At 48.0% G+C, this 25,522-nt stretch overlaps 1 protein-coding gene across 1 annotated transcript in view; it reads left to right on the forward strand.

The window, feature by feature from the left end:
• The first annotated feature begins 4,547 nt into the window (after nt 1–4,547).
• RAD51AP1 (RAD51 associated protein 1) overlaps nt 4,548–25,522 on the forward strand; it is a 361,837-nt gene continuing 340,862 nt past the window's right edge. The window contains exon 1 of the mRNA XM_085652597.1: nt 4,548–4,812. Coding sequence (XP_085508723.1) covers nt 4,796–4,812 — 17 coding nt within the window. The 5' untranslated portion in view covers nt 4,548–4,795. The remainder of the gene's footprint in view (nt 4,813–25,522) is intronic.

Consider the following 25,522-nt stretch of genomic DNA (forward strand, 5'->3'; position numbering starts at 1 on the left):
GCTCGCACAGAAACCCTTGAGTGCATACAAGCTTTTGTGATATACACATCATTGGTGTTTCAACAACTAGACTGCTGACATCAGAAAAGATTTACATCTCCGAAAGAGGTGATTCCTTGGTGACCTGGGCTATTCAAAAAGATCTTAAAGTTATTCTAGATTCTAACAAAACACCTTCCATAAGAGTAAAACTTGATAAACCTATAGACTCACTATTGAACCATGATGGCAATTCCAGCATTGATCAATGTAGTCTGCAAACAGTTGTCACCTCATTCGAAGATCAGTTTCCTGAGGTATTTAATGACCCATTAGGATGCTTAGTAGGCTATTCACACAAGATTGTTCTTAAAGAAAATTCTGTACCTGTAATTAGTAAACTTAGGAATGTTCCTATCAAAGTCAAGGATGAAATCAAAGTTGAATTAGATAAGTTGTTAAAAGGTGGAATCATCACTGAGGTTGAAGCCGCCAAATGGTTGGTCCCAGTGGTGATGGCACTTGAAGCCAATGGAGAATCTAGGCTCTGCATTGACTTAAGGGAACTTAATAAATGCATTGTCGTTGATCACTATCCCTTACCTAATGTTGCAGAAATGCTGTCACTTAAGTGGAGCCAAGTTTTTCTCCTCTGAGGCTTTAGCTTCAGCTCATCATCAAGTCAAGCTGCATAACACATCTCAAGATTTAACGGCGTTTATAGCACTGTTTGGGACATACAAGATCTTGAGGATGCTTTTTGGGCTTATTTCAGCGGCTGCTGTGTTCCAGAGAATAATGGAGCATGTGCTTAAAGACTGTGATGGAATAAAGATATACCAAAACGACGTTCTTATTTTTGGAAACACCCAACAAGAACATGATGGCAGAGTTAGAAAGGTATTGGATACAATACTCCAACTGCAGCAACGGCGGGCCCTTCTTGCCGCACCTCACATCAGTTCTCAAGATAAATGTAATAGTTATCGTGCAATCAGCCCCATACGCCAGCCGCTGAGTGGCGCTACTGTGCTCCAGATCAGCAAAACATAAACAAATGAAAGAGGGGGTGCACGAATGAGATAGTCCAATGAGCCAAGTGTTGTAACTAAGCACACTTAAGCACAATGGCTTGACTCTCAGAGCAAAGAAATGCAAGTTCAACATTCCCAGCATTGACTACTTAGGCCATATAATCACCGGGTTTGGTATCAAGCCAAAAAAGGAACTTGTAGACACCATCAACAAGTTATCCAGTCCCAAGAACAAAGATGAAGTCGTCAAATTTTTAGGCATGTCTGAGTACTACACAAAATGTATTAAGAACTTTGCTGACAAGACCTTTAACATGAGACTTTTGATAAAGAAGGGAGTCAATTTTGAGTGGAACTCCGAATGCGAGAGAGAGTTCAAACTCATAAAGAGACAATTATCGGAAGCCTCCTCACTTCACAGTTTTGATCCCAACCGAGAGGTAACCATCATGACAGATGCTAGTGGCACAGGTTTAGGGGCTGTCATGTTACAAGTATTCAATGGAGAAGAAGCTACAATATTGTTTTTATCTAGATGTTTGAGAGGAGCAGAGTGTCACTATTCTGTAATCGAAAAAGAAGCATTGGGAATATTTTGGGCAGTGAGGAAGCTCAGGAAATTTCTGTGGGGTAACAATTTTGTGATAAGAACTGACCACAAACCTCTTAAGGAAATATTCGGAAAAAAAGGGATTGACAATGTATCCTCCAGAATACGCAAATGGGTAATTTCTCTCCAAGAATTTAACTTTCGTGTGGAATATGTCCCTGGTGCAAAAAAATAACATAGCTGACTGCTGCTCTCGTTTGACTGCCACAGAAAACAATAAGAAGGAGTCCACTGAGGAAATGTCTAATGAATTTGATGAATATGCGGTTTGCTATGTTGGTGACTGTATAATAAAAGAAGAAGTCTGGATCGATGAACTCTCTAAAGATGCTGTCTTACAATCTGTCATTGCATGCATCAAAAATGGCTGGAGCAAATACGACAAATACAATGATGCCTTGGCAGGATTTCATTGGGTTAAAGATGAGCCGTCATTCCAAAATGATATACTGCTCAGAGGAACCAGGTTGATTCCTCCAAACATCTTAACGGATCAATTAATCAGTTTTGCACATGACAGTCATCCAGGAATATCTAAAACTAAAGAAATAATAAGACAAACTTACTGGTGGTCCGGTATGGATATTTGCGTTGAAAGATCTGTGAGGGAATGCATTGATTGCACCATATGTGATAAGACCCTCAAAACCAGGGTCCAACCCATGGGCTTAAGAAAATTACCTAGAATGGCTTGGGAAGAAGTGGCGATAGACATACTAGGTCCCATCAAACACAGTAACACTGACAAATATGTTATAGTACTGCTAAATCTCTATTCCAGATGGCGGGAAGTAAAAATAACTATTCTGTGGAATCTAGAGACGTAATAAAGTTTTTGGATGGCATTTTTGAAAGAGAAAGCTTTTCCAAAATATTGCTCTCTGATAATGATGTCCAATTTACCTCTAAATAAATGAAGGAGTATTTATCCAAGAGAGGCATCACTCACAAAAGGTCAGCACTTTATCACCCAGAGACTAATGGCGTTGTTCAAAGGTTCAACAAAGTGCTCAAAGAGACCATTCAACGCGCCTTATCTTACCAAAAGTGTTGGAAAGCAGTAAAAAAAATGTTCGTAGAAGGTGATTTAGTTAAAATAAAGAATCCTCGCAAAGGAACCTTTGTGAATGGTTCAAAGTTTTTGTCACCCATGAGGGTTATCAAAGTTTTCAAAAATGCCATCAAAACTGAGGATCACAGAGTGTGGAACATGAACAGAGTGCCAAATGCTCTAATTCTTTCTTCTCTGAGGAATGTAACAGATACGACAGCGAGGTTTCCTCGTATTAAGAAAGCAATTCTATACCCAATCAATTAAGACAACCCAGCACTAGACTATGTTCCAAACCTAAGTATCTGCAAAGCTATTTGGGATTGACACGTTTTAATTGTTGTACATTTTTTTATACATGTTCTTGCAATTAGTCTTAACTTGCTTTTCTCCTATTGTTCATTTTTGGGTTCTCATGTTATTAGGGGGAAGGTGTGTAGTATGCAGTACTTTGCTGTACATTGTAGTATACTGTATGTTGGTGCATCTCCTGATGTTGGTGGAACATAGATACACTCTTAGTTCCACATGTCATGGTAATAATGTCCATCTAGAATGTTAGTATTCAAAGGACAGCTGCTGAGTCTTACATTGATAGCTGTGTGTGTAGGCTGAGGTGTATATGGACCTTCTCAATAAACCTTTTTGGATTTAACTACATTTTCTCTGGATGAATCTTTACAGGGTCCTTACAAGATTGTTTTAGATGCGCTCCTTTGTTGTCGCTTTGTTAATGCTTTGCAGATGACTCACTAGTTTGCAGGCTTTAATGCTAGCACCATCGCTAAAGGCATATTGTAAATGTGAATTTATCCAAATGTTTCACTGTCATTTTGTGGCTTGCTTTGTGTGTCAAACAGCCTATAATTGTATGCTTTGTTGGAAAAATTCAATAAACATTTTGAGAAACAAAATGCCACACTTTAGGTAGTCGAATTTCACTTATGAGTACACGGGAACCATGGAAATGTCACACATAAGTGACCTTAAAACTCGGCAGTTAAGCTCTCCCTGGTTGATAAAGTCGAAAGGGCATGTTAAAAAATTAAAACAGGCAATTTTATTTAAAGTTCTATTTAAGTATAATGTCCGAGACTTTGCCGTATTTTGTAAACGTGAACACACAGCCGGCATTTTTCTCTGGGAAAGGTGGCAACCCTAAGAACACCAGACCCTTTTATGCATATAAGTTACCAAATCGAAGAGAGCTCAGGTGACGTTCTACTCAAGATGAAAACTTGAGAAAGGTAGTTTCCCCCACACTGTACGTCCATATCCAGAAGACTCTCCAGCCTCCAGCCTACTAAATGGGGAAAGTAAAAATGTTAGCGTAAAGCGGTTTCATGTTGATTACGTCGTAAAATGCCAACAAGCTTGAATAGACAACCATCTGACGCACAAAAATGAAGCGTAGCGGCGCACATGCCACGCTGCGTTGTTGCTTAGGTGACTTTCTCTAATGGAAACTACTACTACCCAACCATGTCCTTGACTTCCGGGTCAGCGTCGATTCTTGGGTAGCAGGTCAGTTGTCACACAAGACTAGTTTCTTAATCACTATTTCTAGTGTCTCTCGAAAGAAAGTCTAACCATACTCATGTGACATCTTGCCAATATGAAATTAAGCAAATGTATTCAAATTCCTGCTCAATATCATTGAGTTAAATATCATACGTAAGTTAATTCTACATTTTTCAGTTTGTGAAAGCTTGGTCTTATTTAAAAAATTGGTTGTGTCCATGTTTTCCTACATGACTGTATACGGTTACGATTGCTCTCGAAATACTCCCTGTCAAGATGGCCGCCTCAATATTATTCTCATACCGGATCGGACAGGGCAGAGCATTTTTGTGTTCCTATGGTTCCGGGCGCTTAGTTTGAAGGTACGTCAGGCGCGAAACTGCATCGCAGCCTTAACTTCCGAGGGTTTTTGTCTCTGAGGCCAAGCTGAAGGGTACCGGCGGGACTAAGCAGATAGCTATTTCTGCTTAGCTCTAGCTTTGTCGGCTGTGCATTTAACATCATGTTATCCTGAAGTCTTCTCGGTTGATACTCGTCTTCTGATCTCGTTGGTCGGTAATGCGAACGTGAATTCCAACCTTAGTCTTGCAAGCCACCGCTATGGATCGAGCAGGAAGGTTTGTGCAATGATCTGTTTCGATTTATTTTACGCCCTCTGATTTCTATGGATTACAATTAGTTTATATTTCGCTCTAGATGTTTTGCAGCCATATGCGCCAGAGCCACCAAGTGCTAGAGATGTTATATACCTGCGCCGCATAGTCATAAATGGCAACATTTTATAAGTGGAAGATTTTGAAAAAAATCTAGGGAACTAATCTCCCTCATTGACTTATATTAAAGCAGAGGCGTTTTAGGAGGTAAACATTTTTAAAAAACAACACCTTGGCTTCAAATTCCGGGAGGTTCCCACCTAAATCGGGTCTTTTGGCATGTATACTTATTACCAGAGGCGAGATGATTTTCTGCACCACCAGTCATCAATAGTTATACCTTCATATGGCTGCCAAGTTTTCTATGTGCTTGTGTGACATTTGTTTGGTTGCAGTTGGTGTATTAATAACATTCTACTGTCAAACGTGATGCTTTCTCTCAAAGTAGATCAAAACGATGACCAATATGTGGCCTCTCTGAGGTTTCGGTTACTGCATTCAGACATTTTGTATTTATATAACGCTTTCTGCCCCTGATGAGACATTTAAGTACTTTACCGTGGGCAGGATGCTTCTTTAGAATCCATGGTAAGTGGCTATTGTTAGTTTTTGGAATTAGGCCTGTGCTTTCAAGCAAGCCATTCCATGCATTCATTCCAGTTTCTCTGTGGTTAATTAGATTAATATGAGTTGGATGTGATAATTATTGATGGGGTAGGTGAGTTTATTGAGATGGTTGGTCAGGTTAGTAGAAACGCTTGAGGGGATCAGGTATTCTTAAGTTGCAGGGGTATGACTTTCAAAGGAGAGGTTGTGATCCTTGATATGAGTTGTAGCCAATTTTCAGAAAGGCAATCATAGAAATTAGAGGAGACAGGGCCGGTCCTAGGATTTGTTGGGCCTCGGGCAGGTTAGGAACATGCGAGGCCCCTCTAATTAACATAAGATGTAGTATCATAGCAAGTGAAAAAACAAGGGGGGAGTAGAGAGGTACTACTTAACAACAGTAGTGGAGGTGGATACGTCCTCCTTCAGTAACTTGCAAACCATAAAGATCCACCCTCAGAACAGATTTTAGAAAGAATATCTTAATGTCCTCTCAGGTAATGTGTGTTTCCTACAATGGTGGGAAAAGAACACGCAGTGTTGTTAAAATACCCCTCACACACCAAAAGGGCCCTTAGTGTCATGCTTCATCATAGGGGTCTTCCCGCCCCTCTACGGGACGGGGCGTGCTACAACCTACGATTACGTGGGAGCACCTTTTGGTTGTGAAAACGACTGTGTTTTGTAGGGAAGTGAGTGCTAGGGTCAGGAGTGGATGGGTGGGTGAGGTTAAAAAATACCTGGCTTGTCGGTTCAGAAAAATCTTTAATATACCTGTGAGCTGGTATTATTAAAAATAAGGGGGCGGGGGTAGATATGCCTCAATGAGCTGTGCCTCCTAGGTGTGTCAACATGTTTCGAAGCTCCCCAAGCTGCTGCTTCAGGACTGGAATGATCCCTGTCTACACTCACGAATTATGTGTACTGCAAAATTATGCTAATAGTCACAAGGATATACGTGCATGTCGATTCCCAATGCACTTTACTTGATACCTAATTAAGTATCATGAGTCAATTCATCTGAAATAAAGAAAGGAGGTACAAGTGTCTTAATGTGCGACAAAAATGTATAGCCAGCCATGGTGAATGTATAATATACCTGCAACATAGAGGTGAAATGAGTGGCCATATATCTCATTAATCTTAGTGCAGTTCGTTGGTGGCATGTCCCGCTAAAATAGTAGGAGGGAAAAAGGACAGACAGAGACGCACATACATTAAACATAAAGCACACACACTATGTCAAAAGATCACGTCTAGCGATCCCTAAAGGTTGAGTTAGATGATGCATTAAAAAATTGGGTGGGTTGGTTCCTGAATGGAAGGAGGCAAAGTGGAAAAAGGTGACCTACTCGAATTAAGAGGTAAAGTTGCCCCACGAGCCTGTGACGGGGTGCCTGTCTTCACAATCTAGAGAAAGAAAAATGGTGATCTGCGAAGGTATCAGTATCGGTAAGGGGCACTTCGGCGTACTACCATGTCGACTGAGCGCCAAAGAGGGTCCCCGGCTGTGCCGTACTCACTGTGACTGGGTCACTGCCCAGCTGTGTCTGGCCTCCCCGCGGCTCCGCTGGACAAAGGAGCTCAGTGGGCGGGGGTTTAAATAGGATCGCTAATTCAAGTCTCCGCTATGGCGGGAGTCGTGGATTGAAAACACCTGTAGAAGTCAACAGGTTTTGATGCTGGAATGCTAACCCGTAGTGAAACCCAAAGCGGTTCCTGTTGTTCAATCCACGGATGTGGAGCACGCGTCTGTACGCGTGAGAGGTGAAACGCAGCGTGCGCAGAGATGTATGCCCCGAGCAGGTGCACACGTAATGACGTGCGCGCCGGCTAAAGCGTCTAGGACTTCGGACTAAAAACGCTAATGGAAATTAAATAAGTGGAAAACGAGGCATAAAAAAAGGTGGGGGTAGCCCATCAGTATCAGGCTGGGGCAGCTGCAGCACATGCCACTTAACCCGTAAAAGCAGATTCTTGCAATTCAGAAATGGCAGTAAATGGGAACAAAAGGGCTTCACTAATTGCAATAGCAAGAATACCATTTACATGATCACTTGCCCGTGTAGCCTTGATTACATTGGAATGACTTAAAGACCTGTCAAAATCTGCATTGGGGAGCATAAGAGCAACATCCATTGCAAGAGAAGTACAACTAAGATGGCCGCCCACTACCTAACCAACAATCATGGAACTAATGACCTGAAGTGGACTGTCATCGAGCAATTGAACAGTGAATCTGGCCTCTTTGAGAAAGAACAAAGATGGTTATTCCGTTTGGGTACACACGTCGAAGGGCTCAACGACGATATACCTTGGAACCAATTCTCATGAATCACTCGTATTAGATTCCCCAAACTACCCGCATTGTGTTAAAAACGACCCCCAAATGGCTTTTCCCACCTAGCCAAGCCGCCAAGGACAACTACCCTCTTGAACTTATCACCTGATACCAGCAAGAGTACACTGGCTATTAGCCTACTGTCTGCCATATCCTTCATCTTGATATGGGCCCTAACTTAACAAGTGTCCCTTTTTCCCAATCATCTTGAGCGGTTAGACAACCCTCGTTATTTTACCATTTTTCCTTTCCCCCGCCTCTCTCCTTTTTCTGCTTTAATACTGATTGGCAAAGCTCCCACTTTTTATGCCTCTTTATCTATCCTTCATAGTGGATTAAGTCCGACGCCCCAGCCTGATACTGCTGGGCAAACCCCATCTTTTTTTATGCCTCGTTTTCCACTTATTTAACTTCCATTAGTGTTTTTAGTCCGTCACCCCAGCCGCTTTAGCCGGCGCGCACGTCATTACGTGTACACCTACTCGGGGCATACATCTCTGCGCACGCTGCATTTCACCTCTCACACGTACAGACGCGTGCTCCACATCCGGAGGATTGAACAACCGGAACCGCTTTGGGTTTCACTACGGGTTAGCATTCCAGCATCAAAACCCGTTTTGGCGCTCAGTCGACATGGTAGTACGCCGAAGTGCCCCTTACCGATACCTTTGCATATCACCATTTTTCTTTCTCTAGATTGTGAAGACAGGCACCCCGTCACAGGTTCATGGGGCAACTTTACCTCTCAATTCGAGTAGGTCACCTTTTCCCACTTTGCTTCCTTCCATTCAGGAACCAACCCCTCTGATTTTTTTAATGCATCATCTAACTCAACCTTTAGGGATCGCTAGACGTGATCTTTTGACATAGTGTGTGTGCGCTTTATGGTTGATGTATGTGTGTCTCTGACTGTCCTTTTTTCCTCTTACTATTTTAGCGGGACACGACACCAACGAACTGCACTAAGATTAATGATAATGAGATATATGGTCACTCATTTCACCTCTATGTTGCAGGTATATTATACATTCACCATGGCTGGCTATACAATTTTGTCGCGCATTAAGATACTTGTACCTCCTTTCTTTATTTCAGATGAATTGACTCATGATACTTAATTAGGTATCCAGCAAAGTGCATTGGGAATCGACATGCTCGTATATCCTTGTGACTATTAGCATAATTTTGCAGTACACATAATTCGTGAGTGTAGACAGGGATCATTCCAGTCCTGAAGAAGCAGCTTGGGGAGCTTCGAAATATGTTGATACACCTAGGAGGCACAGCTCATTGAGGCATATCTACCTCCGCCCCCTTATTTTTAATAATACCAGCTCACAGGTATATTAAAGATTTTTCTAAACCGACGAGCCAGGTATTTTTTAACCTCACCCACACATCCACTCCTGACCCTAGCACTCACTTCCCTACAAAACACATAGTCGTTTTCACAACCAAAAGGTGCTCCCACGTAATCGTAGGTTGTAGCACGCCCCGTCGAGGGGCGGGAAGACCCCTATGATGAAGCATGACACCAAGGGCCCTTTTGGTGTGTGAGGGGTATTTTAACAACACTGTGTGTTCTTTTCCCACCATTGAAGGAAACACACATTACATGGGAGGACATTAACATATTCTTTCTAAAACCCGTTTTGGCGCTCAGTCGACATGGTAGTACGCCGAAGTGCCCCTTACCGATACCTTTGCATATCACCATTTTTCTTTCTCTAGATTGTGAAGACAGGCACCCCGTCACAGGTTCATGGGGCAACTTTACCTCTTAATTCGAGTAGGTCATTGAAGGAAACACACATTACATGGGAGGACATTAACATATTCTTTCTAAAATCTGTTCTGAGGGTGGATCTTTATGGTTTGCAAGCATCACAGCAAGTTACATCATAGGAAGTGTCAACTGACCAATCATTTTCTGGCACTTTTGAAGTAGCTTTTCAAGAAGCTACTTCTCTAATGTGGATATCACTGAGATGGCTACAAATAATAGTCCTAATGAAATAAGTGCAACTATTTTAAAACTCTACTATGTGGAAATGCAACAAGTCAAACTGGGTTGAAAAGTTAGGTCTATATCTCCCCTAAACCAATGTTTCCATATAAGTGCATGATTAAAATTCTAAGACAGACTGCCTCATAGCTATACAGTGGATCTTCAGGTGACTCACCGATAATCCCGTTGCACCAGTGAAGTTCAAGGCTTAGGCATTTGGTTTTAGCTGCATGGGCCTCAACACAAAGGGATCCATGCTGGTTCGGGTGAGTGACATGCAAATGCTCCAGTATAAAACAGAAAGCACTTATTAAAGAAAATAAGAGGATGCGATGGCACAGGTAACATACACAGGTTGGGTGGCAGAAGCACCAAAAGCTGGACCATTCCCTCAAACTGAATGCCTAAATCCAGCAATTACTCTCAAACTTCATTTTTAAGAGATGAAAAGAGCTGAACTAACTTAAAGATATAAAGGTGAGATGCCTAAATAGGGAGAGAATGTGTAGAAAGGGGAAAAACTGCCAAAAGCTACAATGGGAGCCAGTCACTCAACAGACAAGTAGTAAATTAAAGCAACAAAACAAGAGGGATTTATTAAAGCAGACTCAGTGCAGTTTTCCCTTACAAGGAAATTCAATCTAGCAATGTGGAATAGGTTATTGAGGTGGTGTTTGACTTTCAAAATAAATCTCCCATAATCCTTGAGATTTAAATTTTTAAAGATTTTAAGTTACATTTGAAGTTGAATAGCCTTAATAGATGAGAAGACACTTGCCAAGTTGCGAAGGTGCCAGGCACGTTGCTTGACTCAAATTTATCCTAAGAAGTTACAACCAAATTGTACCTACCCTCGGGTAAATCCACTGGATCTTGGTTAAAAAGATAACTGAATGCAAGACCCTTGAAATAAATTACTACCTAATCAAACGCTTTTGGTCCTTCCTATCGCCAATACAAGATTTGTTTCCTAAAACTACTGGTCACCCACTCACCTAGGCTCAGTGACTAATCACTCCATGTGTGAAGATGTACTCTATCGAATGAGGTGCTCACTCCTCAGTCAGCTTCCTTCTGCAGTCTCCTTTTCCTGTACACTGCTCCTTCTCACCTCCAAAGTAAGGCTGATTCAAACTGTACTGCTGAAAAGCAGCAATTTCCCCAGGCCTCACGTCAATCCTTGAGGTTTGGGATAATTTGTTGTGGAAAGAGTTGCACATCATCTTGTGCTTGCCCAGGCCTGCCCATTGTCATTCTGCACTTGACAGTGATCAGGCTATCTTTGGGAGCATGACCAGACAGACCATGTGCAGCAGCCTGGTAAATGTATTTTTATACTCTTTTGGACAGGATTACTAGAGTGTAGTATATATGGATTTAGTTTCTTGGACAGTGAGTGAGGAATGATACACTTTAAAGCACGCTGGAGCAGATGCCTAATGGCCTTCAAACTACTTTTACAAGATATTTGGACTTCTTTACCTTCTCCTTTCCTCATGGTGTTTTGTTAAATTACACCAAATTGTGCAGATAACGCAAATTTCTTTAGTTATTATTCTATTGAAAGAGATGAATGAAAATACCACACCAAGAGGGTATCCTGGCGCTAAGGGATTTCCAAGGAAAGGGTACAGGCTATACTAATGTATGGAAAGTCCAGTTTTATGTTTTTTCCCAGAATATTTAATATGCACTATAGCTCAAGACTGAGACATTTCCAGTCCTGTGCAGCTAGAAAGGAGAATGATCTACCTCCAATATATTACTCTTAATTTTAGGATGGTACAGGAGCATGGCTGTTACAGAGCGTAGGATTCTGAAATGAACCAAGGAATGATATAGTGCTGAAGAATGAGCGTTCCCTTTTATGCAGTGCACATTGGCAAATGGATAGTTTGTTTGGTAGCTGAAATCAGCAGAAAGATGAATAGAAATGCTACAACATCTAGGGCAGCCTCAGATGAGAATCCTATCACTGTTCATAATGATCTGAAGGGTACCAAATGCAAAAGGTGGGAAGTCCAAGACAGGGAGCACTTGCATAATCTAGTTGTGAGAAAATAATTGATTGTACAAAAGTCTTGCCGCAGAGATGGGTGAAAATGCAAGATTTTGTGTTGCATATGGATGTAGTAGAAGTAGGTAACACGCTGTTTGTCCAGACAAGGAGAGAAGACATTGGAAAAACAATCCAAGATTTTGTTGTTGACGTAACCATGCTGGTTGATAGACCCAGCTCCATAAGCCACCAAAGAGCAGTGTATATGGTACCAGGCTCCTCCTGGCAAACTCTAGTTCAAACCAGTCCAGGGAGCCGTTGGCTCCTGCTCTGGCATGAAACTGGACAAAAGACATGGGAGTATCTTCACCTCTGGGCGTGACCCCTGAATCGTCCCAACCCTTTCCTAAGGGTACTTAAAAGCTTACCTGTGGGTGGGTCCCTAGATTAGTCGTGGGACAAGATTCAAATCATACACCACTTCGACAGTCTGGACACTCTGGACTTTGCTTTGGGAACCGAGACTGCAACTGGGAACATTCCTGCTGCTCCTGGTCTCATCGTCCTGCTGGTCTTCTGCAACTTCCGTGTCTGTGCTGCATACAGGTTCTTCACCAGGCCTGTGGACATCCAAGACACCCAAAGGAATCTCCCTTGGAATGAAGGAGTCACTCCCATGCATCTGCAGGCACCGCAACACAGCCGACCATTCTTCTGATCCTGGGCTCTCACTGACTCCGAAAGGCTCAGCAACACAGGTTTTTTTTTTTTGAGAACTTTTATTAACCATAGTTGCATCGATTGGCAATGTACAATTCTGCGACAGAGCACCAGGTCAGCAATGTTCGGGTACATACAGTCAAATGTTTAAACACAGCCGTTTAGCCGACAACCCGGAGGTCCGGCGGCGGAGCTCAGTTGTACCTAGATAGAGGATTCAGGTGTGTACATTGCGTGTAAGCGAATCGGTGGTGTTTTTCTGATATGTGTCGCGTTGTTTCTCAGCTAAAGCGCATTGTCCGCGTGTGAGGGGGGCGCTTCGTATCCGCCCGCTGCGCATCATTGTCAGCTAGCTCCTGGGCTCGCAGAAGGATGTGTGCTGGGTGCTGGGTTGTCCGTCAAGCGCCCTGATGTGTGGACATCGGAGTCCCGGTGGCCCGCGTGTAGCGTGGGGTGAAGCGCGTCATGGAGGTTGCAGCGTAGTTCGCAAGGGTGCGCGTGGCGGCCGTTGCTATAATGGAACACATGTTGTGCTAGGGAGCGTAGTCAGTCGCCGAGTTGTGCCCCGGGTGTGCAACGTAAACTTTAGGGATCAAGGTCAGGGTCGAGAACTCGGGTAGTGGCCAGAAGTAGAAGGGTGAGGGGGGGGGGGGGGGAAAAAGGAGATCCGCGTGCAGCAATGTGTGAGGAGAGAGGGGCTGTCCAGCAGGGCGTAGCCGGTCGCCCGGGGAGCGCGTCGAGTGGCCGATCGTGAGGGAGGGGAGAGGGGGGGGGGGAGGAGAAGAGGGGGGGGGGGTCGTCATTGTGCGTGCCCTCCCAGGTAGCAGCGGCAGTAAGTCCCGCGCGTGCGCCAGAGCACAGCGCAAGAAGTATCTGTCAGTAGTAGCCTGTCGCGCGGTATGTGAGATGTGTCAGGGGAATATGCAGGTCGAGGGGGCCAGGAGCTAACCGCACCGGGGTCTCAGACATGTTGCCAGCGATCTAGTAGTGTATCAGTGTCCGCCTAGTGTTTAGGTTATCCCACGGGTTCGGCAGGCCGTCTGAAAGGTGGCGAGGAGGTCATCCCAAAGGTGAGCGATGGGGTACTGCCTGAGTCCCGCAGTTTCCTCACGGAGGAGCACTGCGCTTTCCGCCTGCGCCCAGTTGACGAAGGATGCCCTCCAGTGCCTGATGTGCGGAGGGGCCGTCGCCTTCCAGTGCTTGGTGAGCAAGCGTTTGGCTGTAACAAGTCCCATGTCCCAAAAGCGCGCCTGTACTCTGTTCGCTTTTGTGCGCTTGTACAGGCCCAAGAGACACGCTTCCCACGTGCGTGGCAGTCGTCCATCCGCGCCGCGCTCGATCAGTGACAGCACGTCGCTCCAATACGTCTGCACGTCAGCGCAGTGCCAGAGCATGTGCAAAAGGTCCGCTCCTGGTGACAAGCACCGCGGGCAGGCGGCATCCGTGCGCAGGAAATATTTATTGATCTTCTCCGGGGTGAGATACGCTCGCTGCAATATGTAATATTGTATGAGCTTGAAGCGGGGGTTGCGTGGAACGTTAACCGGGCTGGCCAGTATCATCGCCCATTCTTTATCTGTCCAGTCTCTGCCCCTGTCCGTCGCCCAGCGTTCTCTTAATGTCGAGGTGGTCAGTCGTGAGTGTGCGAGGAGTGCCTGCACCAGCCAGTGTATGACGTGTGCGCCACTGCCCATAATATGCAGATATTGGATGAAGGTATGCGTCGGCAGCTCCGTCGTCATGTCGCCCCAAGAGGCCGAGAGCGTCTGCATGAGGGAGGCATGCAGGAGAAACTGCCCTGCCGGGAGCGCCGTGCCGTCCGTCAGGGCAGCAAACGTCAGCAAGTCGCCGTCCTCATACAGGTCACCTAGCGTATCTACACCTGCCTGTTCCCACCCTGCCAAATGGGCCTCCGTGAGGGGTCCCGTCGGGCTAGGCATGCCCAGTAGTGGTAACTCCGGAGCGTACGGTGTGGTCGCGCGGGTGAGGCGAAGGCACCTCTGGAAACACCTGCGCGCCACCGCCAGGTAAATCTGGGAGGGGCAGGGCGCACGAGTCAGCGGATGGAACAGCGTGTGGACTTGCGTCCGCGTCCAAGCAACCGCGTGTGAGGCAGTGTCCTCTAGCTGCTTGCCACTCAGCCACCCCGCCACCCATTGCATCTGCGCTGCAAGATAATATAGCTCCAGATTGGGGACCGCTAGTCCCCCAGAGTCAGCAGGCATGTACAGTTTGGCCAGTGCTACCCGCGGCCTTCCCTTGTTCCAGATGAGGGTGCGCAGCAATACCTCCAGGTCGCGGAATATTCTGACGGGCACATACAAGGGCAGGTTTGCAAAGTAGTACAAGAGGCGGGGCAGCACTATCATTTTGGTCAGTGCTACCCTGCTAGGCACGCTGAGGGGCAGGGTGTTCCAGTAGCTAACCTGCGTGCGCACGGATGTGATTGCTCTGAGGAGATTCCCATCTAGGACGTCCGTCGGGGACCTGTAGATCCGTATCCCCAGGTAGCGGAAGGTGGTGGGGTACCACCGCAGCCTGTCTCCTCCCAGTCGGACGTCGCACTCAGGTGTCTCCGAGCCAAAGGGGTAGGCTCCCGACTTGGCCCAGTTAACCCTCAGGCCCGACAGTGCTTCGAAGGTGCGGAAAACGTCAGCGAGGGAAGCAGGGATGGCGGTCATGTCTCTGACGTATAGCAGCAGGTCATCTGCATATAGGGACACCGTGTGTAGGCCGTCCGGCAATGGGATTCCCCATTCCAGTCCGTGCGCTCGGAGCGTCGCAGCCAGGGGTTCCATTGCCAGTGCAAATAGCAACGGCGACAACGGGCAACCCTGGCGGGTGCCTCTGCGGACTCGGATGGCGGCCGAGAGGATGCGACCCGTGCGGACCCGGACGGTCGGCTCACTGTAAAGCAGGGCGATCATGGCGTTATAGCCGCCCCCCAATTGGTACTTCTCCGCAACCGCCCTTAGGTATGGCCACTCGACGGAGTCGAAGGCTTTCTCCAAGTCCAGTATCAGGCATCCCGCCCTGGGCCACTGCCGCGTGGCGTATTCCTGTACCCGGAAGAGCCTGCGGATGTTGTGGGAGGTATGGCGTGTGGGGACGAACCCATTTTGGTCCCGGTGTACAAGAGTGGGTACGTGAGGGGCCAGCCTCCTAGCCAGTGCAGAAGCAAGAATCTTATAGTCTGTGTTTAGAAGAGCCAGTGGGCGGTAAGAGCCCACCCGCGTGCCGTCCCTGTCCGGCTTAAGTATAGAGACCAGCGTGGCTTCGTTCAATGTTGGGGGCAGGGCAGCGCCCTCCGCCGCCGCCGCGTACATGCGCAGGAGCTCCGGGATTAAGATATCCGAGCCGGCCTTGTAGAATTCAGCCGGTAGCCCGTCCGGGCCCGGAGTTTTCCCGTTGGAGAGCTGAAAGATGGCCTCTCTAAGCTCGTCCGCCTCCAGTGGAGCGCCGAGTTCGTCTTGCTGAGCGATAGTCAATTGCGGCATCGGCAGAGGGGAGAGATAGTCTGCAATAGCAGCGTAGGGAACCGCGAGCCGGGAGCGGTACAATGCGGTATAGTGGGCAGTAAAAGTGTCATGGATGCCAGCTTGCGTGTACTCCAGTTCCCCACCCTCGCCCAGTATGGCCGTTACCGGCTTGGAGCGGGCATCCCGCGAAATCAGCCACGCTAGAAGCTTGCCTGGCCTGTCACCAAGGCGGTGAGTCCTCGCCGAGTGTGCCGCGTAGTTGACATGGCGAAGTCGCTCCAGGAGGCGTGTATGTTCTGAGCGGGCGTCCTGTAGCGGGCCCTCGTCTCCCTCCGCCGCCTCCTCCTCCCGCGTAAGTAAACTCGTTTCCAGCCTAGTGAGATCTCCCTCTAGTTGGTGTCTGATCTGCCCCTGGGTGCGCAGACAGTGACCCCGTATCACGGCTTTGAAGGCATCCCACTCCACCCTCGAGTCCGTTGCTGTGCCAGTGTTGTCCTCGAAGTACTGCGCAGTACGCTCGAGTAGGGCAGCACGAAAAGCCGCATCTAGTAGCAGCGCTGGCTGCAGGCGCCATGTGGGGACAGGGGGGTGTGGGTGGGCCCAGGCTACGGACATGAAGTGCGGATTGTGGTCTGAGTGTGTGCGGCCCATGTATTGCGCGTCCGTCACATGAGGTAGGAGGTCTGTGGATACCATGAAGCGGTCTAGGCGGACGTACAGGTCGTGAGCGCCAGAGTAATAGGAGTACGACCGCGTCCCCGGATTGCGCTGTCGCCAGACATCGTGTAAGTCCCATTGCGCAGCCCACTCCAGCAACGCCTTCGTGGCTCCCCTGGTAGGGGCGTTCGCGGGGGGCGGAAAGGAGCGATCCAGCGTGGTGTCTAAGGTGCAATTATAGTCGCCCCCTATAATCCACGAAGTGTCATGCCAGGGCGCCATAGTCGTTGATAGCCGCGCCAGGAAGCCTGCTTGTTCGATGTTGGGGGAGTAAAGGGACATCAACGTGATAGGATGACCATCTAGCCTGCCTCGCGCGGCCGTGTATCTGCCCTCGCTGTCTATCGCAATGTCTGTGGCCTCCCACGGGGTCCCCGGGCGGATCCATATCAGTGTTCCACGCGCGAATGAGGAGTATTCCGTGGCGTAGAGTTGTCCCCGCCATCTACGGTGTAGTGTCCGCACCTCAGCGCCGTTCAGATGCGTCTCCTGAAGCAGCGCTACGTTAATTTTGTGCCGCTTTAGGTACGAATAAATATGGTAGCGCCTAGCCGGTGTGTGCATCCCCCTGACATTCCAGGTGCATATTTGGGTACTAGCCATTACTGTCCTGTGTGTGGGGGTCTCCCTCCGCCCCCAAAAGCGCATCCCCCCATCTCAAGGGCCCCCCGGGGCCAGCAGCCCGCACCCGCTGCGTAGCTACAGCTAGTGATGTGCATGCAGTGTCGTGATCTCCAACAGGGTGAGGGAAGAGGGAAGAAAGGGTGCATAGAAAGTCGAAACATGGCAACTAAATAAAGAGAGATGAGAACTTGTAGAATACCAAAAGGTCGGCTGCACAACAGGTCGCCGTCCAAACACTCAAGCGAGTTTACGAACTAGACAGTCTCGGGGGGTGGGTGAAGTATCTTCTGAACAACAACGGAAGCAATGTAGGTTCGGAAGCGCCTCGCATGCCTCCCAGGCGTTGTGTACATGTTGCTGCCGGTCGGCGGGCGTCCGATGGCCATAGTTCACGGCCGCAGCAGCTGTGCGCCCAGCCATCATGTCAGCGGGGGGCTGGGATGCCCATGGAGAGGGGGGGGGGGAAGGGGGAGGGCGCGGGCACTCTCCCCCCCACGACCCCCCAATAGTAACAAGCCGACCATGCGGCAGTAAAAGGTGTCTCTGCATGCGTGTGAATCAGGTGTGTAGGCCGTGCGGCCATAAGTAGAAATTGTACTTACAGTGTCCGGCCCCACAGGCGGGCCCCCCCTCAGCGCCGTCCGCGTAGGTGCCTAGGCCTTTCAAGCAAGTTCAGGTCCGTAAGGGGCCATCTCGTAGGGATTCGGGAGGTCGACAATGTACGTCAGGTGGCATCACATTTCCGGGGCACCTCAGCCAAAGAGGTCCACTGTTTGCGGTGTGACCTCCGGGGGTCCTCCAGATTCCTGTGTGTCCGGGATGCCGTAGATTGCCTCGTCGTCCGTTGAGTGGGCCGTCGGGCTGGCGTCCGGCCGAGCCGACGACGCCGGAGAGTTGCTAATCTCTGCCACCCTGCGCAGGGCGTCCCGCTGCTCCTGATGAACAAGGTCCGCTGGCGGGGAGTGGCTCGGTGTCCCGCCGGTTGGCGGCGGTGTGGGCGACCCGCGGTGGCGTCGTCGTCTTGGTCCCCTCGGTCTTTCCATCGCGCCTGTTCCCGTCGTCCGTCGCGGCGCGGCTGGCATTCCGCCATCAAGCCAGGCCTCCGCGTCTTCGGGACTCGTGAAGAAATGGGTTTTGTCGTGTGCCACCACTCGCAGTTTGGCTGGGAAGAGCAGCGAGTACTGGAGGGCCGCTTCACGCAGCCGTCGTTTGATGGGCAGGAAAGAGTGTCTTTGCCGCTGTACTCGCGCCGTGTAGTCCGGGAAAAACATCACTGTCGCGTTGTCAATGGTAATGTCCCCTAGGTTTCTGGCCCCCCGCAGGATGGCATCGCGGTCCCTGTAGTTGAGGACTCGGAGGAGAAACGGCCGAGGATTAGAGCCCGGAGGTGGTGGTTTCGCGGGGACGCGATGGGCCCTTTCCACCACGAAGTGCGGGGAGAGCGTGTTGTCCGGTAATAGGTCCCGTAGCCAGTCCTCGACCTTGCGGACAGGATTCGCCCCTTCCCATCGCTCCGGGATGCCCACCAGGCGGATGTTGTTCCTTCGTGCCCGGCCTTCCGCGTCCTCAGCCCTTCCCTCTAGTAGTTCCACCCGGTGTAGAAGGTCGCTCACCCCGGCTTCTGCTCGTTTCGTCGCTGGCTCGACCTCTGCCATGGCGTCTTCCAGCGCGGTGGTGCGCGTTTGCAGCTTTTTGTGGTCGGCTCTGAGGTGCGTCAGGTCAATTGCCACACTGTCTATGCGGGTCTCCAGGGAGGCGCGCGTCTGCTGTAGCGATTCCTCCATCCTCTCCATGGCCGCCAGGACACTGTCCAGTTTCGCCGTCACATGGTCCGTATCCATCGCAGGCCTCGTTGGCTCGTGGCGCCTCTTCTCCGCCGTCAACCCCGGTCCGGAGCGGGTTCGCGCCCCTCTAGGCATGGAGCCAGCAGCGCGCGGAAGGCGACCCCCCCTGTCGTCGTGGGGTAGGGGGGTGCTGCTCCGTTGATGCCCTGCTTCAGCGGGATGGGGGCGGCTCACCTCGCCGTGTCTCACCGTCTCAGCCAGCCAGGCCGTGTCGCCCTCGCCGCGTGTTCAGGGGCTCAGCCAGTGGGGGGCTCAGTCGCAGCCGGGTCAGCTCTCAGTGTCCCTCTTCTAGTCCGCGGGGCGCCCCTGAGTCCTTCTTCCCGCGTCGGCTCGTATCGTAGCACGTGGCGCAGGGGTCGCGTTGCGTGTGTGCGCCAAGGAGGCCCAGGTCTGCGCTCCCCCAGCGGTTCCAGGGCTCCGTGGGTGGTGACAGCGTGTGTTGGCACCGTCTTTTCCGTGGCGTCACAGGGGGGTCCCCAGGTGAGTTCAAGCGTGGCCTCCCCGTCGCCAGTCCGCCCTCGTCGCAGTCGTGGGCCGCCGCTCGGCGTCGCGGTAGCTCCTCCTCAGCCTCGGGCCTAAGGGACAGGGCAGCGCCCCGGTCTCGCGTAGTCGCGAGCCGCGGCCGCGCGTCCTGTAGAGCGGTCACGGCCTCGTCCGTGGGGCCGGCGCGGTGTTCCACCGCCGATTCGCCTCAAACTTGGCCAGGTGGCGGAGAAAGCTCCGTGGAGGGCCCGCCGACCAAATCCGCAACGTTCAGGATTGTTGCAGCGGAGAAGCGGCCCGGGGCAGGAGGGCTCGATCGGGAGCTCTACCCGGGCACGTCCGCTTCCATCGCGTGCTTAGCCACGCCCCCAAGGCTCAGCAACACAGGTGATGGTTCTGCAACTCCCTCGAGGCCTGAGCTGTCTTCATACCAAGTTTGAGGCCAGTATCCCTCGTTGGAACCGTTGGAACACCCCTGTTCACCGCATCAACTTGCCGTTGCCAAGGCTTGTTGTGTCTCTCCTCCAGAGATCTTCGGGCTCCAAGAAGCTCCAACCTCAAGCAACTCCTGCAGCCAAGATCTTATCTTGAATCCACCTTTGGGTTCCACCGGACTCCTCCGTCGTCTTCTCCAGTGGCACCTTTCCTGAAGACCTCCATTGTGGTCTACAGCGGTCTCTGATGTCACTTGACACCTATGAACCTGGCTTCCCTGATGTGGGTATCCTTTTTCTTGGGGTATCCACGGGTGGGGTGACTCTCCAACCTTCCATCTTTCGCTGAGTTTCTTCAGGGTCCACTGGGAAGGGTCCTTCTTAAATAATTGCAACTGCGTCCTACCTTTTAACTAACATTGAGCACGCTGTTGTATTGCCACTCAGCACCCGACCTCTGTGGGGCACCTAGAAACCCACCTAGGGTGGCTTTTTGGGTCCCCAGCTCTTCTACGTCTTCTGGGTCCATTCTCGACTTAGGTTGTGGTTCACATTCTACTATTTTAGTATTTGTTTTGGTCTCCACCCCTGGGGACCACTGTGTATTTGTGCTACTTACGTGCTCTATTTCCTAAGTATTGTGTTTATATCTCTGGGTAGGAGATAATACATTGTGTTAATGAGTTTGTTATAAAATACCTTTTTTATAACTACACTGTGTGATTCTTTTTCACTTAACCTATACCATCAGATTAAGTATTGGTAAAATAAGCTGCTTTACACTCCTTCTGGACTAAGCCTGAAGGCACCTCTCCATAGCTACCACTTAGAGAGCTTTCTAGGGTTGTCTAAGATTACTAAAATCACCATAAGGGTCGTCTGGATTAGTGCAGGATGCTACACTTACATAAGTGAGCATCATATACTAAGCCAGCCTCTCACAATGCCCCTTTTACTTCAATCGCTCTGCTATCCCCAGCTTCATCGTTTCTCTTTCTTGGTATGTCCCTCTTGTATCCACCTTTCTCCTCCATGCTGTATGCCTCATCTCTTCCCCTGCCTCTTACTGATTCTGGTCTTCTACATCCTTCTCGCCCCATTCCCATTCTCTTCTCTGTGTAAGGTTTCTTGATTGTTCTGCCTCTCTTACATCTATATGACCCATGCTTGTACTGCCCTTTACTTCTCATTTCTTCCTCCAGCCTCCTAACATTTTTTTGCTGGTCTGTCCTCTTTACACTCACCTCACCATTTTTGCCCCCTTCCTCTTACCTTGTCTCGCTGTTTCTGCCTCTTATATCCACGTCTCCATTCCATGCTCTACACTTCACTTTATCTCTACTGCAGTCTCTTACCATTCTCACTAATTCTGCCTCTATTACACCCACCTCTTACCTACCTGCTGAACCCTTCACCTCATCTCTCTGAAGTCTCTAAACTTCTCTCACTGCTTCTCGCTCTTTGAAATCTACCTCTCCCCACCAGCCTCTTACCTACTCTTGGTTGTTTTGCCCTCTTACATTTAACACTCACCATTCCCTCTCCATGACACTTAAGTTCTTCTGATGGTTCCGCTTCTCTTATATCTACCTTTCCTATCCAAGCACTGCCTTTCACCTTTCATCTATCTCTCCAGCCTCAACTTTATTCACTGGTTTTGCCCCCTTCATTTCTACCTCTCCCCTCCATGCTCAACTCTTCATGTTTTATCTCTCTCTCACCTCTTACCTCCATTTGCTGTTTCTGCCCCTGTAACTTCTGCTTCCCCATACATGTGCTGCTATTCACCACTCTTCTCCCCGGCCTCTTACCTTGCTTCTCCTCTTGTGCCAGGACGCAATATCTTAAGTGGCAAATAGAGGAGATAATAAATTGGGAACGTAATTAAAGGGAAACTGATGTGTTTTTATAGTTGAGACTGTAGCATGGACTATTTTTAAAGCGTAGTAGTGATAAATACATCAGGACTGGAGGTGCATTAATCCTGCAACTTCATATTTTATTAAGACCATCCCGAAACAAATCAACAAGTTCTCAGGGGAATTTATGCTATGGTGTTTGAAAACTAAACGCTAAGCAGATGAGATTGTGTAATGGTGTACTACAAGAACAAAGTGATGGAAAGCAGTGTCTACTCTTGCAAAGCTTTTTATTTTTCAGTGCAAAAAGCATTTAGCGCTGGATATTTACTTTCTTCCTGCATAAAGAACTCTGTACCACTTTACACCAAGGGGCAATTACTTGAGGGTAAATCTGGGCAGGTCAGAATAGGCACCCATGGTTTTTGGTACAAATACTGATCTAGTATGATAGCCAGACCATGCTTTACTTTCAAAACATAAAACCTTGAAGTGGTTGCTAACAAATAATTATTTTCATTCACACAATTATCCCTTGCAATTCATTTGTCCTGCACTGTACAGATAAGTGCAATGTGTGGATTGTTTCACAATTTGTCTAGTTGTAGTATATAGTACTGGAAGGGTATGCTTTTAATACAAATCTTATGCTAAATAGTATATATACACCTCTGCCTCATGGTTGCGTATTGCACAGGTCAGATTGTTAAAGCTCCAGTACAGAGGATGGCACTAGCAGCATGCCATCAGCAGCGTGGGTTGGATGCCTGTTCAATGTGGAGCATGGGGCTTGGCCAGGGACTGAAGCCAGGCATGCTCCTCACTCCTCGGCGAACCACTGAAGACTGTGATTAGCAGATAAGGGTGCGGCGAAGGGCTAGATTGGAGGCCAGTTCTTTGGCACCAACTCGGCTGCACACAGCTGCTGATCGAGAGCGGTGGGGTTTGGATGTCAAATGACATCACTCATGACATCATCTACAAAATCACTAACGCACCCACTCACACCCCATCTAACCTTTCATACACCCACATAATTCACAGACCCATACCACTACATACTCACCCACTTGCTAATTCATAGATCTACACACATATCCACTCACTCACCCATACAGCCACTCCACCCACCCACTCACTAATACAGCCAGTGACATATTTACTCATACACCCATACAACCTCACATACACTGGGTCAGTCACCCATAGAGCTACTCATACGCCTACTCACTCACCAATACAGTCCACCACACACCCACTTGCCTATGCATGCATATACCAACATGTACTCACTCACCTATTTCTCATCCTATATCTCTGTTAATATATTTATTCTACATATACCTACCTCCTGTATGCATCTATATACTTTCCATGCACTTATCGATCTATATATTTATCACTTTCTTCCATTTCAGAATATCCAATGCACTATCATATTTCTCACCCTATACTTCTCTCAATGTATCTTCTACCCCAACTTTCTGACTCATCTCAAACTTCTTTCGACTACCCTTTCCAATGCACTACCCTATTTCTCACGCTATACCCCTATCAGTATATCCTCTAGATCCACTCTCTCATTTATCCCAAACCCCATACCACTACTATGATCCCCAAATAACCCTTTCCAGACTCTCCCATACTCTACCCCTCCTTGCATCATCTGATACCTCCTTTTACTATACATCCCCCAAAACAAGCCCTTCTAAACTCTTCCCTCTGACTCTTCCCCTCTACATCCCTTTTTACTCATCGCAAAGCCTTTTCCTACTGCTATGACCTCCAAAAAAAAGTCTAAAGCCTTCACTCTTCTATCCCTCCACTATCCTTTTCAATCAAAAGAACAGACTAATCTGTTCACTTCTAAAATTTCATATTTCACTTGACTAATTCACCACTAATCCTTTATGGGTTCCAGAGTAGCGTGCTACTCGCCAAAAAGCGTTTCAACACCTCATCAGAGGTAGAACGCACTATATAAATGCAAACCTTTTCCCCTCTCCTATCCCTTCGCTCCCCTTCTGTATCCAAATAACTGAAAAACATATCCACCACTCAAATTACTTTCATATTTCACTGTACTAATTTTCAACACTAATCCTTTATCGGTTCCGGAGTAGCGTGCTACTCGCCAATAAAGGCTTCAGGACCTCATCAGGGGAAACAAGCGCTATATTAATGCAAAACTTTTTTTCCCCTCTTCTATCCCTCCGCTATCCTTCTCACTCCAAATAACTGACAAATATCTACCACTCAAATTACTTTCATATTTCACTATACCAATTCACCACTAATCCTTTATGGGTTTCTGGAGTAGCGTGCTACTCGCCAATAAAGGCTTCAACACCCCATCAGGGGTAACAAGCGCCATATAAATACAAACCTTTTTTCCCTCTTCTATCCTTCTGAAGCCAAATAATTGACTAACCTACCCACCATTCAAATTACTTTCACTATACTAATTCAACACTAATCCTTTATGGGTTCCGAAGAAACGTGCTACTCGCCGTCAAAGCGCTTCGACGCCTCGTCGGGTGTAGTAAGCGCTATATAAATGCAATTACAATACAATACAGGCCCCTGCAGTACAGATGGGCCCACAACACTTCTTCAGGGGGGCCCAACCCATCAGGGGGCTCCCATTCAGCCCAGGGCAAATTAATATCTGTGAGATGTTGAAGACTTGGGGCCCATTATCACATTCTACAGAGAGGGAACCCATCATTTTGTGCTACACCACTGCTCCTATGTTACATACAGCATTCTCTCCTCTTCCATCCTCCCATTCTCCCCAAGCCTGTTAGATTTCTTTTTTGCATGCTATTCCTTTTACCTAACCGAGACTCTTCCCTTCTCTCATTGATTCTGCCAATACATTTACATCACTCCTTCCCCCATCTCCCTTTCCTTAAGCATCTTGTTCTGTATAGCTGTTTTGCCCCTTATGTTAAGCTCTCATCTCTCTGCTGTACTCTGTCATCTCCCCACCTCTTACCTTCTTTTGTTTGCCTAACCCCTTTTAGATGCGCCTCTCCCTCGATACTTCTATTAAAAGCTAAAGAGAACGCCAAACGTCCTTCCATGTACACAGGAATTTGGGATTTCAGATGTGAACAAACATGATGCCGGGGAGTAGTGCTACCTTTTCAGATGTGCAAAACAAGGAATGGTGTGTGGTTTGATGGGATATATAGCTTGGGTGTATCTTGAAGGATTTGTTGCACTCCCCTCCGGTTTGTATGTATGGATGTGTGGTCACCCCTCCTACCAACTCAATGTTATCATTTCTACTATTCTTTTACAGACTCAATTGTTCATTATTCCTTTGTTTCATGTAAATTACATGAAAGTAAAAAACAGTAAGTGATTATACTCGACTGCAGTTACTATTTATGTTTGACTCTGTTTGTTACTTTTGGATGCACACGCTTGTTTGGAAAAAAACCCCCAATAAAACGGAATTATATAAAAAAAAAAAGAATAATAACCTCTCTTTGTTTTCAGCTCTTCTCCCTTGCCCATCGTGATGTAAAGTCACTATATTTGTTTGTTGTGAG

Source organism: Triturus cristatus, chromosome 4_1 (genome assembly GCF_964204655.1).
Source record: "Triturus cristatus chromosome 4_1, aTriCri1.1, whole genome shotgun sequence".
Lineage (NCBI taxonomy): Eukaryota > Metazoa > Chordata > Amphibia > Caudata > Salamandridae > Triturus > Triturus cristatus.